Source organism: Nanorana parkeri, unplaced genomic scaffold (assembly GCF_000935625.1).
Source record: "Nanorana parkeri isolate BGI_ZX_2015 unplaced genomic scaffold, ASM93562v1 scaffold3030, whole genome shotgun sequence".
Lineage (NCBI taxonomy): Eukaryota > Metazoa > Chordata > Amphibia > Anura > Dicroglossidae > Nanorana > Nanorana parkeri.
This window is the reverse complement of record NW_017309298.1, coordinates 1-18,166: the sequence shown is the minus strand read 5'-3', so window position 1 is coordinate 18,166 and position 18,166 is coordinate 1. Positions and strand designations below refer to the sequence as shown.

At 46.5% G+C, this 18,166-nt stretch overlaps 2 protein-coding genes and 1 pseudogene across 2 annotated transcripts; 2 read left to right on the top strand and 1 right to left on the bottom strand.

Annotated features, from left to right (window-relative positions):
* The first annotated feature begins 209 nt into the window (after positions 1-209).
* LOC108802683 (olfactory receptor 52K1-like) lies at positions 210-1,163 on the top strand. The gene has a single exon (XM_018574540.1). It carries the CDS (start codon positions 210-212, stop codon positions 1,161-1,163), a length of 954 nt encoding a protein of 317 aa, XP_018430042.1.
* Positions 1,164-7,255: 6,092 nt separating this feature from the next.
* Positions 7,256-8,893, top strand: LOC108802682 (annotated as a pseudogene).
* A 6,599-nt stretch (positions 8,894-15,492) lies between these two features.
* On the bottom strand, positions 15,493-17,714 carry LOC108802681 (olfactory receptor 51E1-like). The gene is made up of 2 exons (XM_018574538.1): positions 16,798-17,714; positions 15,493-15,586 (listed from the first exon to the last, which is right to left on the bottom strand). Exons 1-2 carry the CDS (start codon positions 17,712-17,714, stop codon positions 15,493-15,495), a joined length of 1,011 nt encoding a protein of 336 aa, XP_018430040.1.
* Positions 17,715-18,166: the final 452 nt, after the last annotated feature.

The window sequence follows — 18,166 nt, the reverse complement described above, 5'->3', positions numbered from 1 at the left end:
TGTACTAGCTAACACACCTATGACCCCCGGCAATCCTCCATACGATAAGATCAGAATGATGAAGTTAGGTGAATATAGTTTTCTGTGACCTTAGGTTTTATGAAATGTATCTCCTCGATATATTCTGATGTTCAGTCTTATGGGATGTCTGCACTTTGGATTTCCCTTTATGTATCACTAATGTCTTTTTATATTTACAGGTAATCACCATGTCTTCGGCCATGTCATCAAAAAACCTCTCAGTCTTCTACCCCAGGGTGTTTGTTCTTGAAGGCCTCCCAGGCTTCGAGTGGGCTCATGTATGGATATCGATCCCCATCTTCATCATGTACCTGATGGCACTTCTCGGGAACAGTCTGCTGCTGTTCCTGATTGCGACAGTAAAACAACTACAGAGCCCCATGTACTATTTTCTTTTTACTTTGTTCATCACTGACGTAACTGTCTCCAGCACCATTGTCCTGAAAATGCTGCCCATCTTCTGGATGAATCTCAAGGAGATCTCCTTCCTCTCCTGCCTCGTTCAAATGTTCTTTGTTCACTATTTCAGCGCTTTGGAATCTGGAATTCTCCTGGCCATGGCCTACGACAGATATGTGGCAATCTGCGACCCTCTCCATTACACAACCACACTGACTGCCACCTTGATATTAAAGATAATCATAGTCCTCCTGATAAGAGGAGTCATTCTAGTGGCCCCATGCCCAGTGTTGGCCAGTAGACTGCCGTACTGCCAGACACACCATATTGCCCACTGCTATTGTGACCATATGGCGGTGGTGACGTTGGCTTGTACCAATATTACTATCAATAGTGTCTTTGGGTTAACCGCTGTCTTGTTGGTTACTGTAATTGATGTCTCCCTCATTGCTGTGTCCTACTTCTTCATATTGAGGTCAGTATTAAAGCTCTCCTCTCGGGCTGCCAAACATAAAGCCTTTAGCACATGCACATCCCATGTCTGCATCTTCCTCACATCCTACACCCTGGGGCTTTTCTCCTCCGTGACCTACAGGATAGGTAACATTAACCCAAATATTCATATCATGATGTCTGTCTTCTACGTGCTCATCCCACCAGCCATAAATCCCATCATTTATGGTGTGAAGACCAAGGAGATCAGAAGTGCAGTCTACAATCTCATCTCACGAAGTGCAAAATAGAATTTACTACGAGTTCCATCACCAATAGGATCTCATTTATCAAAACTATTTCCTTTGGCGCGTGTTTATTTCAAAGACCAAAAAATCGGGTTACAATGAGATGTTGGTTTATTTTTTTATATCCGGAATCTTATAGGACGCTGAAACCAGCACACAGCCAGTAAAACAAAAAATGACTCCTTAATAAATAGGCTCATTGGAAACACTTGTACAAACTATTTTTATTTGTTTGAAGCATCAAACAGCATGAGTGGGGCTTTTAGGGCATACTGGACCAAACCCATTTTTTTTGCTTTGAATAGGGTGGGAAAAGGTAAAATTTTTGACAAAATTTGCCTCTAGCTGCTTGTTTACAGTCAGCTGGGAGGTGCTATCCGAAAAGGGTGCAATTACATGCCCTGGGTACAGCCAGCTGAGGGGTGCTATCTGGAAAGGGGATGGTCACATGCCTTGGGTACAGCCAGCTGGAAAGTGCTATGTGGAAAGGGGATGGTCACATGTCCCGGGTACATCAAGCTGGGGGGGGTGCTATCCAGAAAGGGGACAGTAACATGCCCTGGGTACAGCCAGCTAGGGGGGTAATGTGCCGAAAATGGGGTGGTCACATGTCTTGGCTACAGCCAGCTGAGGAGTGCTCTCCAAAGATGGGGTTGTGACCCGCCCTGGCTACAGCTAGCTGGGGAATGCTCTGCAGACCTCTCTCGGATAGGGCCTGCAGCTACCCAAACAACTCTCTTCCCAAGTCCTCACTGTCAGTGTTCTCAAAGTGGTGGCATGAAAACCCTTTATGGCTCTTAGAATTAAATCATAGGATCTGTCATAGCCGTAAAGGAAGCAAGTAGTGAAAGAAACTCTCCTTCAAATTCCACCAACCTTCACAACAAGTACCATGTTTTCCTTTATGTCCACTAATTCAAGTTTACCGTCATCAGTTTATCCCCAGACACTCCGATTTATAATGTTGCTTGGTTTCTCCTCAATGCCGCTTCGCCCAAACTTTCATTTGAGGAGCAACCATGGTTGATGTCACTGAAAGGTCACATGACCCGGGTCAGATGACAGGCACTTATTATTAGAGATGGCACAGCACTGTCCCAAAAGTTGCTGTCACTCAAAGCATTTAGAGGCGGAGCAGGGGAGTGGCCTGAGATGAAGGAGTTCAGGCCTGCCTGTGTGTGTATCAGCACATCAGGTTAGTCACATCTGGTAGTGCCTACACAGGGGTGGCTATGCTGGAGCTCCAGGGGGCCCCTACAAGGCAACGTAGACACCCCAAGGGCAGAAAAGACAGGTCAGAGAAAATTCAATGGACAAGTTTGCAGAAATGACGGCCGGCACAGGTAACGGGGACAGCGAGGAGGAATGTAGATGATGTACACTGCTAGACTTATTTGTTCCTGACAATGTATTAATAACACATTAACCCATTAGGTACCATTTATATTAACCCCAAAACCATCTACAGTATATGAACAAATAATGTAACATCACAAATATGAATGAAATATCCCTTTGTTTCCCCGCTGACTGGAACCACGACATTGGTCATCAATCTGCCGATCTTTGTAATGTAAAAACTCTCTTCTACTTGTTGTACTTTAACTCTGATTTATACCAATAAAAACAATCTCAGAGTCTGTAGAACTTTATATGTTGATGTCATTATAGAGGACGGAATAATGAAGGTTCTGCTTTCTATTACCACAGAGAATAAGTGGACCAAGTGACGCATAAAGTGTCCTCTACTTTTATTGAGTCTTTTCTATGGACCTCCCTCATCCTGCTTTAATCCCTCATTGCTTGGCTTGCTAAACGTTGTGCCTGAGACCTGCCCGTCCACCATCCTGTCCATTAAGATTGGCCCTACCATCCTCTGAGCTCCTGTCACTAGAGTGGCCACCAGGGACAAAGCCTAACACCAAAGTAAGATGAGTTGAACCAAAGGAGATTCGATGCCTGTGTGGGGGTCTACCCCCTAACGCCCCCTGTAAGGCCTGGTTCACACCTGGGCATTTTACAACGCTGATTGACGCGCTGTAAAACGCCCAGCAAGTGAAATCCCATACTTTCCTATGGGCATGGTTCCCACCTGGGCGTGGTTCCAGCCTATGCCCAAAGAAGTACAGGAGCTTCTTTGGGGCGTTTTCCGCGCGTTTCCATTGGTATTCCCGAGTGTGGATCGGGGTTAACAAAGCGGTAACCCCTGAGCCACACTCGGGAATACAGCGTACAGGTCTTACCTTGTCCGCGATCTGTCCTGTATCAAAAAGGGAATGCACTGTAGAGACAAAGCAATAATTCTGCCACTTTATAGATCGCTGGCTCGGCCTCATCTGGAGTATGCGGTTCAGTTTTGGTCACCAATCCACAGAAAGGACGTCCTGGAGCTGGAGAGAGTCCAGAGAAGGGCAACCAAACTAATTAAGGGGATGGAGGACCAGAGCTATGAGACAAGGAGGAGGGGGAGGGGCTGGAGGACCAAAGCTAGGAGACGAGGAGGAGGGGGAGGGGCTGAAGGACCAGAGCTATGAGACGAGGTTAGTAAATGTAAACATGTTCATGCGGGAAGTGAGGAGATTAAGGGGGGACATGATTTTGATGTACACAATGCTCAATGGTGATGGCAACATTAGCAACAAACTCTTTTCAGTAATTTCCATAACAAAGACTAGAGGCCACCACCTAAAACTGGTGGAGAAAAGATTTCAGCACAAGGGGTGTAGGGGGTTCTTCTCAGTCAGAGCGGTTAGGGTCTGGAACTCTCTGCCGCAAGCCGTGGTATCAGCTGAGAGTCTGGAATCATTCAAAATGCATTTAGACAATTTCCTCAGAGACCGCAACATACAGGGGTACAGGTAACATACAGGGGTGCAGGTAATATACAGGGGTACAGGCAACATACAGGGGTACAGGTAACATACAGGGGTATAGGTAATATACGGGGGTACAATTAATATACAAGGGTACAGGTAATCTACAGGGGTACAGGTAACATACAGGGGTACAGGTAATATACAGAGGTACGGGTAACATACAGGGGTACAGGTAATATACAGGGGTACAGGTAATATACAGAGGTACAGGTAATATACAGGGGTACAGGTAACATACAGGGGTACAGGTAATATACAGGGGTACAGGTAATATACAGAGGTACAGGTAATATACAGGGGTACAGGTACTCTTAAAAAATAAGATCACACGGGGACTCGTACACACGCATACACATGTGCAATCACACACAGACACACAATGGGTTGAACTTGATGGACCTGTGTCTTTATTCAGCCTCGAATACTATGGAAATGTTTAGTAACTACTACGTACAACGTCCCCTCTTCCTTGTGCTGTTGACTGTCATGTTTTTGGCACTTGGATACCATTTTCTATAAACTCATCTAGCAGACACTCAAAGCCTAGATGAGTCGGGAACAGGAAGTGAGGGGAAATCTCCCCAGGAGGGAGGGAGTTAGCAATAGAAACCTTGCAGACGGTCTACAATTTCCCTAATCTATCCAAAATATATTTATAAAAAAGAGTTTTGACTGAAGTTACACTTTAAACTGCAGACAGATCTAGACATAACCGGTATAACTAGTCATGAAGCCCAGAAAAAGTGTTAAACTCTGAAGGCAAATCTGTTGGTTCAGTTCTTGATGGAATGTGGACACAACCGACAGGTTTGTATCGGTGTCGGTGGCGGGGAAGTTCTATTTGTCACAGAAAGTGATACAAAGTAACAAGTTCCATATGATACACTGCGGCCCGTGTGATGAGCACTCTGCAGAGCTGTATAGAACTGTCACTGACATATAAAGGGAACTCAATTCACGATATTCCGGGAACAATAATTATAAATTGTATTTTAAATGAAGACAGTTAAGGGCTCAGGAGGTTGTTGTGCTCAGCAGCAGCGGAGGGACCAATTATGAGGTGACCCCTTGCGGTGTGTGGGTGACCTCTATTATACACAGTGCAATTCCTATCAGTGTTATAAGAGAGGCCGGCGAGACCTCATGAACCATCCTCTGTGGCCGGGATCAGCCGTCACTTCATCATCTGTATGGGAGTTGTTTGGACTTCACACTTGTATGACTCTTCATGTAGATGTATGTTCTATCGCCCATAGACTTTCAGAACCCTCTTCTGGTTAATCTGGATCATCACAGAGTAAGTATTAATATTTAATCATTTGGCCTCTAAAATATGTAAAAATGAGAGAAAACACAGAAAAAAAATCCCATTACAGCTTAAATAGATGTAAATGGAATCAATGAAGTCTCATATACACCTCAACATGGTCCTGTGTTGAAGGTTCAGGCACTTCCTGTTATGGGGTGACAACATTCTGTCCAGTCGTCCAGTTGGGTGCCTGTGTTGTCAAGCTACCGATAATAAGAAATCACCTGCACTCCATGCCGCGTACAGACCTTGATGAAGAGGTTGGTGCTTGAAGTGACAACACGGATGGCGCCGTGTCAAATACAGTCCATAATAGAAGTCACCGGCACTCCATGATATGTGCGAGAAGTAAAGCACTTTTTATTAAATCTTCACATGCTTCAAGCAGCCAATGTTCCGGGGCCACGCAGGGCCCCTTCTTCTGACCACTATGTCGTCCAGGTCACTATGTCGCCCAGAAGAAAGGGCCCTGCGTGGCCCCGGAACATTGGCTGCTTGAAGCATGTGAAGATTTCATAAAAAGTGATTTACTTCTCGCACATATCATCGAGTGCCGGTGACTTCTATTATGGAATGTGTTGTCATGCTGTCACATGGGCCTCCAATGGAGATTTCAGGCCGCCCTGCTGACACACGTTGCTTGGGCATGGTCCACTGTTGTCACCATCAGGAAGCAGGTTTAGAGCAATGATGTGCACTGAGTGCGTGTTGACAAGAACTGGCTGATAGAGGCTGGGGGAGACCAGTAGAATTGAGATGGGGAAAGGGATGAAAAAAGTTTCAAACAAGACAGAGCTTAGTAAATGTCATCCGGTTAGGGCTGTAAGCGGTCCTGGTCCAGGAGCTCTCTTCCTCACTGCTCCACCCTGAGGTTGTGCTCGGTAATTTAGGTCTTATCATTTTCATTACTGACCACAATGAGTAATCGGTTTCCAGCATCCTTTAGTTGATGTGGAGGACCTGTATCCTTTAGTTGATGTGGAGGGCCAGTATCCTTTAGTTGATGTGGAGGGCCAGTATCCTTTAGCTGATGTGGAGGGCCAGTATCCTTTAGTTCAGTTGGAGGGCCAGTATCCTTTAGTTGATATGGAGGGCCAGTATCCTTTAGTTGATGTTGAGGGCCAGTATCCTTTACTTATGGAGGGCCAGTATCCTTTAGTTGATGTGGAGGGCCAGTATCCTTTAGTTGATGTGGAGGGCCAGTATCCTTTAGTTGATGTGGAGGGCCAGTATCCTTTAGTTGATGTGGAGGGCCAGTATCCTTTAGTTGATGTGGAGGGCCAGTATCCGGGGTCAGGGTATTTTGGGTGATTTGTAGGACTGGGATCCTTTTAGTTGATATATAAAACTTGATGATAAAAGTGAACAGGGTAAATGATATTTCTCATCTTTCATGAGGTTCAGTCTCGATGTATCTCTATAATTGTACACAGACAGACAAGTAAAGACATATAATAATGGATCCTCATCTCTTTCAGCTGTGATAGTCACCAAAGACAAGAAGCCAACATTTCCCTTTATATCTATGTGCCAATATTTTTGTCTGTTTTTTGGTCATAAGTAGAAATATATGTCACATAAATGAATTGACAAATTGTCACAAATACAGCAATCCAGGCTGGAACGGATAAGAACATGTTCCTGGCACAGCACCGAGCAGAGGAGTGTTTCTTTGGTCACCAAATATTCTATGCCTACAGTATCTAACGATGGAAGTCCATTTCCGGGAGAATCTCATGTTACTGGAAACCACATTGTGTCCTAGTAATTCGTTTTGAAGATTTAGTCAGAAGTCCAATCAGAACGTCTTTTAAACTCCAAAGGGTTTTTGTGTTTTACCTTCATGAGCTCATCACTGATGATTTTATACATTCACAGGCTGGACGTTACCACAAATCCCAATCTTAACCATGTTGCTTGCAAATCTCTCAATCTTCTACCCCAGTGTGTTTTTTTCTGGAAGGTCTTCCAGGGTTTGAGTCGGCTCATGTATGGACCTCCATCCCCATCTTCATCATGTATACAATGGCGATTCTCGGGAACAGTTTTATGTTGATCCTCATTGTAACTGAACAACGTCTGCACAGCCCTATGTACTACTTCCTCTGTACTTTGTCTCTGACCGATGTGGTCCTCTCCAGCTCCATTGTCCTAAAAATGCTGATCATCTTCTGGATGAATATCAAGGAGATCACCTTTTTGTCCTGCCTTGTTCAGATGTTCTTCATCCATTGTTTCACTTCCCTGGTGTGACGACACGGTGATCAGTTTATAAGTTAAATGTGTATTGGTGTTGGGTTATGTTTGAGTGCGTTATGCTGTGTGACCTGGTTATGGAAAGAGTATCAGCACCATCCCTCGTTATCTCCCATTGTTCTCTGAGGGAGCTCAGAACAATGACATTCTGGCCAGGCTGCTGCTATGGCTGTCTGGAGTTCGTTAGCAGGTGGACACCTGTGGTGTTGAACAGACCGATGGTCTGGGAGGAGGAGGAGGGGGGATGTGATGGGATTATATTCTGACAATGACATTCTGGCCAGGCTTTTGCTATGGCTGTCTGGAGTTCGTTAGCAGGTGGACACCTGTGGTGCTGAGCAGACCGATGGTCTGAGAGGGGAGGGTGGATGTGATGGGATTATATTCTGATTTCATCACTTGCTGTATATAAGTTTGTGCAGTTGCTCAATAAGAGTTTGTTTCACCTACACTGAGCCTTGGCTAGTGACTGGGGGGGGGTCACCTACACTCGAGCCTTGGCTAGTGACTGGGGAAACTGGGAGCTAAGGATCTTCAGGTTCCAATATCTCCTCAGCAAGGAAGAAGACAGTGGAGGACATACTCATCGTGAGTACGGGGGTCCGTCACACCTGGAATCCGGGATTCTCTTGGCAATGGCCTTGGACAGATATGTGGCCATCTGCAACCCTCTCCATTATACAACCACGCTGACCAATACCTTGATAGTAAAGCTAGTCATGGCTTTTACCATAAGAGGAATAGTGATCGTTATCCCATGTCCGTGGATGGCCAGTAGACTGCCATTTTGCCAGACCCACCACATTTCTCACTCTTATTGTGACCATATGGCAGTGGTGAAGTTGGCTTGTGCTGACACTACTATCAATAGTGCCTATGGGTTGGCGGTTGTCTTGTTGTGTATTGTGTTTGATATCTCCTTCATTGCAATGTCAACCCATAGGCACTGGACTTGATGGACTAATGTCTTTATTCAACCTCAAATACTATGTAACTATGTAATGTCCTACGTCTTGATACTGAGGTCAGTGCTGAAGCTTTCTTCTCAAACTGCCAAAAGAAAAGCCTTCAGTACATGCACGTCCCATATCTCCACCATCCTTATGGTCTACTCACTGGGCCTGTTCTCCTTTCTCACTCACAGGGTAGGGCACGTAGACCCATATATCCAAGTCATTGTATCCAACCTTTACCTGCTCATCCCACCTGCACTGAACCCAATCATCTATGGTGTGAAGACCAAGGAGATCAGGACAGCAGGTTACAATCTCTTCTCACAAGCTGTAAAATAAAACTTAATAGATATAGTAGCACATAAGTAAAGCAGTATTTCTAACCCTAGCCTGGACTAACTAGAAAGCGCTGCGCAAACTATATAAATCCTATATAATAATATCTGGGTATACAGTACTGTATATTGTCATTCATTGACCTATAAGTGGCTTGTGGTCCATAGACTGAAACCTTCAAGTCCATACATGTATATGGGGGCAGAACTACGTAAACTGTAATTACAAATGTATTACAAATGTACTGACCTGTCCTTATAATATGAACTACAACTCCTAAAAGGTTATTCACAAAAAGGGTGAAGAGTTTGGAGAAGGCCGGAGAAGGGAACAATCTAGGCCAATATAACTGAACTGGAAAATTAGCTGAATTGGAGAATTTTTCCAAATCAGCTATTTTGGCCTAGATTGTTCACTTCTCCAAACTCCTCCCCCTTCTGTGAATAACCCTGTAAGGCCTCATTCACACGAGAAAAGGCCGGCATGTACAGCTCCGTGCTGCGTGCACCTCTGTATAGAGCAGCTCCCGGGAAGGACAGGTGCTGCGTGTGATTAGTATTCAGCCCCCGTCCTTCCTTATGGGAGTACGCGGCCATACGCCGCCCTATGCTCACCCCAAGTGCAGGTCCGTATGGGTGCGGTTGTCCCAGCTCAGACGCAGACAGGATCCATCCTGTCAGCGTACGAGTATGGACCCCCGCACGGACGTGCAGGGCGGGTGAGCGTAGCTCGGCGTACGGCCGCGTACTCCCATAAAGAAGGACGGGGGCTGAATACTAATCGCACGCAGCACCTGTCCTTCCCGGGAGCTGTACGTACCGGCCATGAACGCGGCACGGAGCTGTATGTGCGGGCCTTTTCTCGTGTGAATGAGCCCTACATGTGTATCTTATAGACTGATGTTGGTGGACTTTGCATGTATCCCGATAATTATTGGCCTCATGTATCTCTATGTTACTGTATTGGCTCTGTCAGCCCCTCATCAGATATATACTGTTTATTTCGCAATGTCCTTTTTCCATTGGAGATTCCAATCTCATTCTCGGCCTTCAAGAAATTCAGATCTTTACTGAACTCCATGATAAAGGATACTCGGTATTTCTAAAATGAAAGGGGCAGTCAAGGCAAATGTGATATTTCAGAGTCTGGTGGATGCTGGACAGTCTCTTCTGTCTCTCTGGTACTCTCTCTGGTCTCTCTGGTCTCACTGGTATTCTATTGGGGAGATCCCTACACTGAGTTGTTCCTGGCTCTTCACATTTACAGTGCCCATTGTGAGAGGTTCCCAACATCTCTGCACTAAGTTCTCATATCTGTGCATCTGCTGTGTTCATAATGAAGGGTTATTACTAGGGATGCACCGATCCCGGTATTTTGGTATCGAGTACCGATATATTTTTCTGGTACTCGCCAATACCGAATACCGAGTACCAGAAGTCCCATTCAGGAAGCCAGGAGGCGTGTAAAGACTCCTGATTAGCAGCGAAGCTGTCCCCATGCTTCTCGTCACTAGGCTTTCTGGCCCATCAGGAAGCCGGGCGCTGTGTGATCCAGGGCTGCACCTGACACAGTGCCATCCGTGTTGTCACTTTAAGCACCAACCTCTCATCCACGGTCTGTACGCTGTATGGCGTGCAGGTGATTTCGTATTATCGGCTGCTGTGTAATGACGCGGCACCCAGCTTCCTGATTGGCTGGGAAGCCGGTTCCATTCTCCTTCTTCATGAGGTGATGAGGGAGCATGAAGCCGGCTTCCCGACCAATCAGAAAGCCGTGCGTCACGTCATTACACAGCGCCTGGCTAACAGAAAATTCTGGAAGTCAAGTGACAGTAATCCGCACAATGATTAAGACATCTTCATGTTATTGTGTTCATTGCAATTACAATATGAAGGAAAACAACAACTCTGCAGTCAGACATTGATGCAGAAGCATCTGGTGATCGCTGTGGCTCCCTGAATGCTTTATTAGGCAGCACAGTTTTTCAGATGCCCTCAAATCACAACATTTAAGACTTTCAAGAAAGAGAGAGGTTCATCCAAATGGAGAGAGAAGCTTAGCGTTCACAACATTACCCAGGCACAAAGGTGCTATAACACAACCCCAAAATGACAGAGACCCAAGGTTCAGCTCCTCATCACCATCACTTTGGGCTCCTATCTTTCTGGCTTTTATCAACCAATCAGGTAAGTGCCATCCCTCCTGATACAATGCACTGCCGACCTTTGCCTCTTTCCTGCCAAAAACGACCCCCTCACCCAGTCATGCAAGCCTTACCCTTATGCCGGTGGCTTGATTCCAGGCCTAACTTTATAAATCTGAGGGTCCGGGAGATAGCCATCACCCACGCAGGCCTCCGGCTATACGAAGGTTTCAATCACTTGCTAGAAGAGAAGACTAACCAAGGACATGACACGTTGCTGGGACTGTAATGTACTGTAATGGACGTCACTTGTACAGGGCCGATGAATGAACGGACAGCGGATTCACTTGTATAGACAAGGTACCACTTCATACAACCTGTAGTGCCCAGGCCTCAGCCATACATACCATGAGTATGGACTCCCTGTTATACATCTTGGACCCAACCCCATCACCCTTCCCAACCCCATAATAACCATCTTACATCAGCCTTCATAGAGCTGAGAAGTATTTACAGCCAAATGGGGCTTTAAGGAGCCCCCGTCATAATACAATGGTACCCAGCCATACATGTTAATGAGGAGGGGGCCCTATGGGCTAACCTATTCTATGTGTAGATGTTATACACCTAAGACATCACCGTTTCCAATTCTATAACAACCACTGTTCATTGATGAGCCCTGGTGAGTTTTCAGGACATTTCCCTCCACTGTAATTTTGTTCAGTCCCATAAGGGCAGGTAGAATGATGTAAAATATGTACTTTCATTGCTCAGTAACCGTTCTCCCCCATATTGAAGGACTCATACGAGTAAATAAATCTCTGACTGGCCTGAAAACATAATGGTCACATTCTGCTCCTTCACCTACACAGTCATTGCTCAGATTTCTTCTTCGCTTAGATAAAACTCTGAAATCTGCAGCAGGTATTCAAAATGTTGAACACCTTCTTAGACTACAAGTATTATATGGAAAAATGTTACTACCTACCATTCCACAGCAAGGAAGATAAAGAAGCTTGAAGAACTTTGACCAACCTGCTGCCAGGACATCACAGGCAGAATAAATGTACAAAATCAAACTCTGTCCCCCTTTCATTGTCCGGCCTGCAGATGGCTGGGAAGCCAAATGTTGTGAGGGCCCCCCATCATAATACTATTGTACCCAGCCATAGGGAGTAATAAAGTGGATGCCCTATAATCTATCCTATATATAGAGGTTTTAAGGCTATACAACTGTGAATTTCAGAATAAACTTATGGGACACTCTATACAAGTCTTTGGGAATGGAATATCAACAGCCACACATGGTAACTGTCACGATCTGGGATCAGGTTCAGAGTCCAGTAGCTGAAGCAGTAGGCAGATTCATGGTGAAACAGGCCGGGTTGGGTAACCAAGCAGACGGTAGTAGTGGAGGAGCAGGCAGAAGCGTAGTCAGCGATCAAACCAAGTTCAGTAGCCAAAGGTATCAGGTATGAATCAGAAGATGATGAGAGTAGTCGGTGAATCATCAGCCAAAGGTCGGTACACGGGTAGCAGTATGAGAGGATTATACCACAGAAGGACCAGGAAGCGAGATATTGGCAGGAGCACAATAATCTGGCAAACAGGAAGTGCAGAGGCGTGTCTTAAATAGGAAGTTGAAGGGAGGAGCAAGGAGTTCAGAGTTCAGCAGAAACTAGGATTACCTGAGGATTACACAGGAGAGCAGGCAAAGAGCTATCCAAGGTTCTAAGGTGGCTCAGCAGGTAGAACCACCGCCAGCTACAGCAGAGGCCCCGGGTTCAGATCTGGTTCCTGACAGTAACATATACTTGGCTATTTCCTCCATCTATGTCAAAATGGTCAATGCAGCATGGCAGAGGTGACGAGAGAGGGTGGAGGAGGCCGGGCCCCAGCAGCAGCAGGCAAGAAGAGTTGGGAGGAGGTACAGAGAAATGGACCCCAATGATCAGCCCACCTGGGACCCTGCAGAGCCCACCATAGAGAGTCTCAGGTGGGCTATGCAGGATCTATGGTGTGCTCTGCAGGGTCTCAGGTAAGTCCAGCACGCTACTGCAACATTAGATTAAATCATTATATTACCATGGGAATACGGTCTGGCAAGTACAATGGGACAGGAATAAATTGTGACCTCCTCCTGAATGGCCTCTTCCTCCTCCACCTCCCTCCACTCCTCCTTCCCTTCCGAATTCACCTTCTACTCTGTCTATGCGATAATGGAGTCGGGAGAAGCTCTGAGGAAATTTTACGATGCCAGCTGCTTACCATCTGGAATGCCTGCACCATTTTGGCCCCTTTTGAACAGGTTTTTTGTTTTTTTTTAAGCCCGTGGAGCGTGCATCGATAACAAACCCCTGTGCACAAAAAAAGTGAACCAGTGAGATCACAGCACACAAAAACGTGCACAAGGGTGCTTGGTCCTTCAATAAAGAAGGGACCTACTTTCCCGACCCTCCGGGGCGCAAGGCTCCTGACAGGGGTTGAGTCTGTTGGTCCACCAACCCGAAGGCCCCCGATCCTTTAGGGGCCAGCCGGAACAGGTCCCTCACAGTACTAGGTGGGGGGCTCTCCCGAAGAGAGACCCCCCGTGTTGGGAGGAGACAGAGAACCCTATATTAGGGCACAGAATCTCCTCCCCACATCGGGAAAAGGCCCCGAAGGAACCTACACCCTCCACAATCTGTGGGTAAAATTTCAATCAAAAAGTGCCAATCGTGCATATGGTGCAATAAATAAATAATAAGTGCCAGTGCACCACGCTGACAGGCCTTAGGGGCCGGAGTGCAAAAATATTGCCCCAGACTAGACATAAGGCCTGTCTCGGAGGAGATGTGCAGAAAATTGCAATATGGTGTCGTTTCCAAGTGCACAGTGAATCACTTATGGGGTCCCACACCCTAGTGATTTTCTGATGCACCCCTGAAACGCCACCCCCAGGGGGCACAACACCACGGGCTTCTGCCGCCTCCCAACCCTCTAGCCAGACCAAGCTTAGCATTTGTTCAGTCGGAAAGCCTGTACCGGGCTGTGAAATGCTGCAGTGAGGCAGAGATTAGAGACACATTGCCTCTTGCGTTCCTCTTACAGTACACACTGCGTGGCCTCATACATGGGATCACGGCAACTCCTCCCATATTTAGTGCAAAATTCCTGACCTGGGTGGTGCCGCGTGAAGAGATCTACACCCCCCATCACTTCTTTATCTTTTACTATTTTTAATATTTACCCTTTAATCCTTTGTAAGGACATCCCTGCCAAGGGAAGGCAAACATGGGTAGGAACCCAAATTGGAATAAAAAAAAAAAAAAAAAAAATTTTATTTACATATTTACAAGCTTTTTATTAGTATTTTGTATATTTTTGTATATTTTTTGCCTTGTAGGCCCATCAAATTTCCAACTCAAGCCAATACAGGCATGGACGGCAAGGCAACTGGGTACAAATGCTGGCAACTGAGAAGAGGGACCCAATTGGAATTGATAGAGCCAGTGGCGTAACAATCGCCATAGCGACCAAGGCGCCCGCTATGGGGCCCGGGCACAGGGCCGCCTGGGTCGCTATGGCAGCTCGGGTGCTGGCTGTCACTGACATACCTCAGCAGCAGCTGTGAGGGAGAACGTTCCCCCATTGTGTCAGTGACAGCCAGCAGATGCGGCAGAATAGGGGTAAAATCTGTGGGTAAAATTTCAATCAAAAAGTGCCAATCGTGCATATGGTGCAATAAATAAATAATAAGTGCCAGTGCACCACGCTGACAGGCCTTAGGGGCCGGAGTGCAAAAATAGTTACACCGGCGTTTGCAGTAAAGAAGGAGGCGGGGCCCGCCTAACAGCAACCCCGCCTCATGTCACATAACTGGCCAGCGATCTAAGAGCAGGTGGGGGCCAGTGATGTAAGAGGAGGCGGGGCCCATCGATAGAAGGAGGCAGAGCCCAGGGACGGAAAAGGAGGTGGGGGCCTGGCGGCGGCGACCACGGAGGTGGACAACGCTGACAGGTAAGAGGCGTGCAAGCCCAACTGAGGCCTTGCAGAGCCCACCATAGAGAGTCTATGCTGGGCTCTGCAAGTGGCATAACTAGCAATCACGGGGGCCCCATACAAAATTTTGCTATGGGGCCCTGTGATTTCTAGTTACGCCCCTGCATAGAGCCATCACTTTTGGTGGGAGATTAATTTCAAAGCCCCCTTCGGGCCTGGTTGAGCTTTTCCTCTTGTCTGTGAAGTTTCTCATTTTCCTCTTGATTTTTCTCCAGGGACAAGAAGGGAAGAGCAAGCGCCAGCAAAACTTAAGTATACAATCCTACGGCAATAAGCTGCCTGCTCTGTCCCAGAGTGAAACCTTGAAACTCAAAGGAGCCCTCACCGACACCCACCCATGCCAGGTTCTTGCTGGACTGGAAGAAACATGTAGCCAAATACCTTTTCATGTCCAGAACCTCTGTGCCAGCTTTGCACTTCAACGGCTTCTGTACCAGCCGGAAAAAACACCTCCTCCTTCTAGTTCATGACCTGGACAGTCCCCCATTGACATTTTATCACCCACCAGGACTGTTTTTCATGTCTTTTTGTAAAACATTATTTATATATTTACTTTTTTTTAAATACTGTTCAGTTTTTCAGATTTTGGATTTTTTTTTTCCCCTTCTGAGGTTTCCAGGCTCTGGTAAAGCAATCACGGCAAGACTGTATAGAACACTTACAAGCCTTTATTCCAATGGACTACTGGGTGTCAAAGATATACAACTAGCTGGAGGTGGCCCAGAATGTGCCTGAGGTAACATACCTCCCACCACATTTTAAATTGTTCAGACCATCAGCAACTGTACAGGACGCCAGGAATGGGTCCCGGATGGATGGTATATTGTTTAGGTGGTGGTCCCGTTGAGGTCACCTTGTATTCAGAGCCTCCATCCCTGACTACAGCCAGTTCTGGTAATAAAAGGGTTAAACCACCAGCCAGAGGGAACAGGAAACCAGTCAGTCTGGGTCTGTGTGGAGTGTTTGGAGCAGGACACGTGGCTGTGTGTGTTAAGCTGTGGGATAGAGTCTACCGAGACACTGCTGGGGCACCTGCGTCCATACTGGAACCCTCTGTGATAGGGTTGCCACCTGTCCAGGATTCACCCGGACAGTCCGGGTTTTGAATGCTGTGTCTGGGTTTCATGGCAGCATAAACCCGGACACAAGATGTCAGGCAGACAGGGGCAACTAAAGTTAATATAGAGGCCACTGGCCCCCCACTGAAAATAGTCTCAACTGTGATATTTACATATGAATAAGCTGCGATTCATTCTCCCCCAAAAAATGTCCATGCATCGCCAGAGTGTTCGGGTTTTGCTGGAAGAAAAGGTGGCAACCCTACTCTGTGAGCAGGCTGGGACTCTGACCCTGAGGCTGGGACTCTGACCCTGAGGCTGGGACTCTGACCCTGAGGCTGGAACTCTGACCCTGAGGCTGGGACTCTGACCCTGAGGTGGGACTTAGTATACAGGCGCTGAGCCGAATCTTGTATTTGCTGAATATAAGCCATTTACTTTGACTGTTTGTGGAAAAGAATAAAAGTTAATTTTCTGGCCGGCTACGGGTCATGTCCGCCCCGAATATTACACAACTAACCAAAAACTATTTCCCATTGCACTGACTCTGCTCAGCAGATGAAAGGTGGTTGGTTGCCGTATTTATCTGCATGTGACCTTTCTTTTGCCTATGTAACTTCAGCCAGTTATGTCCGAAATTTCTGGACTTTTGTGGAAAGAATAATTTGAGAACGTTTCTCTGGATCTCTTTGGTTTTCATTCCATATATGATTGGATTTAGCATTGGAGGGACTATCAGGTAAAGGTTAGAGAGGATAATCTGCGTGGAAGAAGCCGTGCGCTCCCCAAACCTTTGAGTGACAAAGGAGAAAAGTGCCGGGATGTAAGCCAAAAGAATGACACAAACATGGCTGACACATGTGCTCCTGACCTTGTGCCTGGCCTCTTTAGATGATAGATTGAAGATGGCGTTTATAATCATCGCATAGGACACTGTAATACCTGCGACATCAACTCCAACCACAAGCACAGCAACTGCTAACCCGTACACAACATTAACTCTGATGTCTGCGCAGGACAGTTTGGCCACAGCAATGTGTTCACAATAACTATGATCAATCACGTGGCTCTTGCAAAATGGCAACCTCCTGACCAGGAACGGGTGTGGAAAAACCAGGAGAGTTCCTCCCATGGCCACCAAGACTCCAATTTCTGTGATTAATGGGTAGGTCAGGATGGCGGAATATCTCAGTGGTTGGCATATGGCTACATAGCGATCAAAGGCCATCGCCAAGAGGATAGTAGAGCCCATGATGGAGAAGGAATGGATGAAGAACATCTGAACCAGGCAGCCCTCAAAGGAGATCTCATGGAGGTTGAACCAGAAGATGAGGAGCATGTTGGGAACGGCAGCATTGGACTGGACAAGGTCTGTAAACAACAACATGGAAAGGAAGAGGTACATGGGCTGGTGGAGGCTCTCCTCCGACTTGATGACAAACAAAACACTAATATTGGCCAACAAGGTGATCAGGTACATGATGAAGACCGGCAACGAAATCCAGACCAGGACATCTTCCAGCCCCGGAATTCCAATCAGGATGAAATGAGAGGAGCTCAGATTATTACCACCAGACATCATGACTCTGCTGTGTGCCAGTCCAAGATGTCCTCTTCTAATGTTACTCAGTGTGAAAAAATGAGGAAACACTTCGGGGATTTCTCTTCATCTGAATGAAATAATGTTCTGCAGAAGACAAAACCAATGTGAAAAAGAGAATCCTCAAATATGAATAATATTACAGACCTCCCAAATAATCCATCACCTAAGATCAGCTGTTATTTCCTAATTACATCCCTCTGTACAGAGACTGCTGTGACTGTGGGGGGAGGGGACATTAGAGTGTAAGCTCCTCTGTACAGAGACTGATGGGACTGTGGGGGGAGGGGACATTAGAGTGTAAGCTCCTCTGTACAGAGACTGATGGGACTGTGGGGGGAGGGGACATTAGAGTGTAAGCTCCTCTGTAGAGAGACTGATGTGACTGTGGGGGGAGGGGGAAATAAGAGTGTAGGCTCCTCTGAACAGGGACT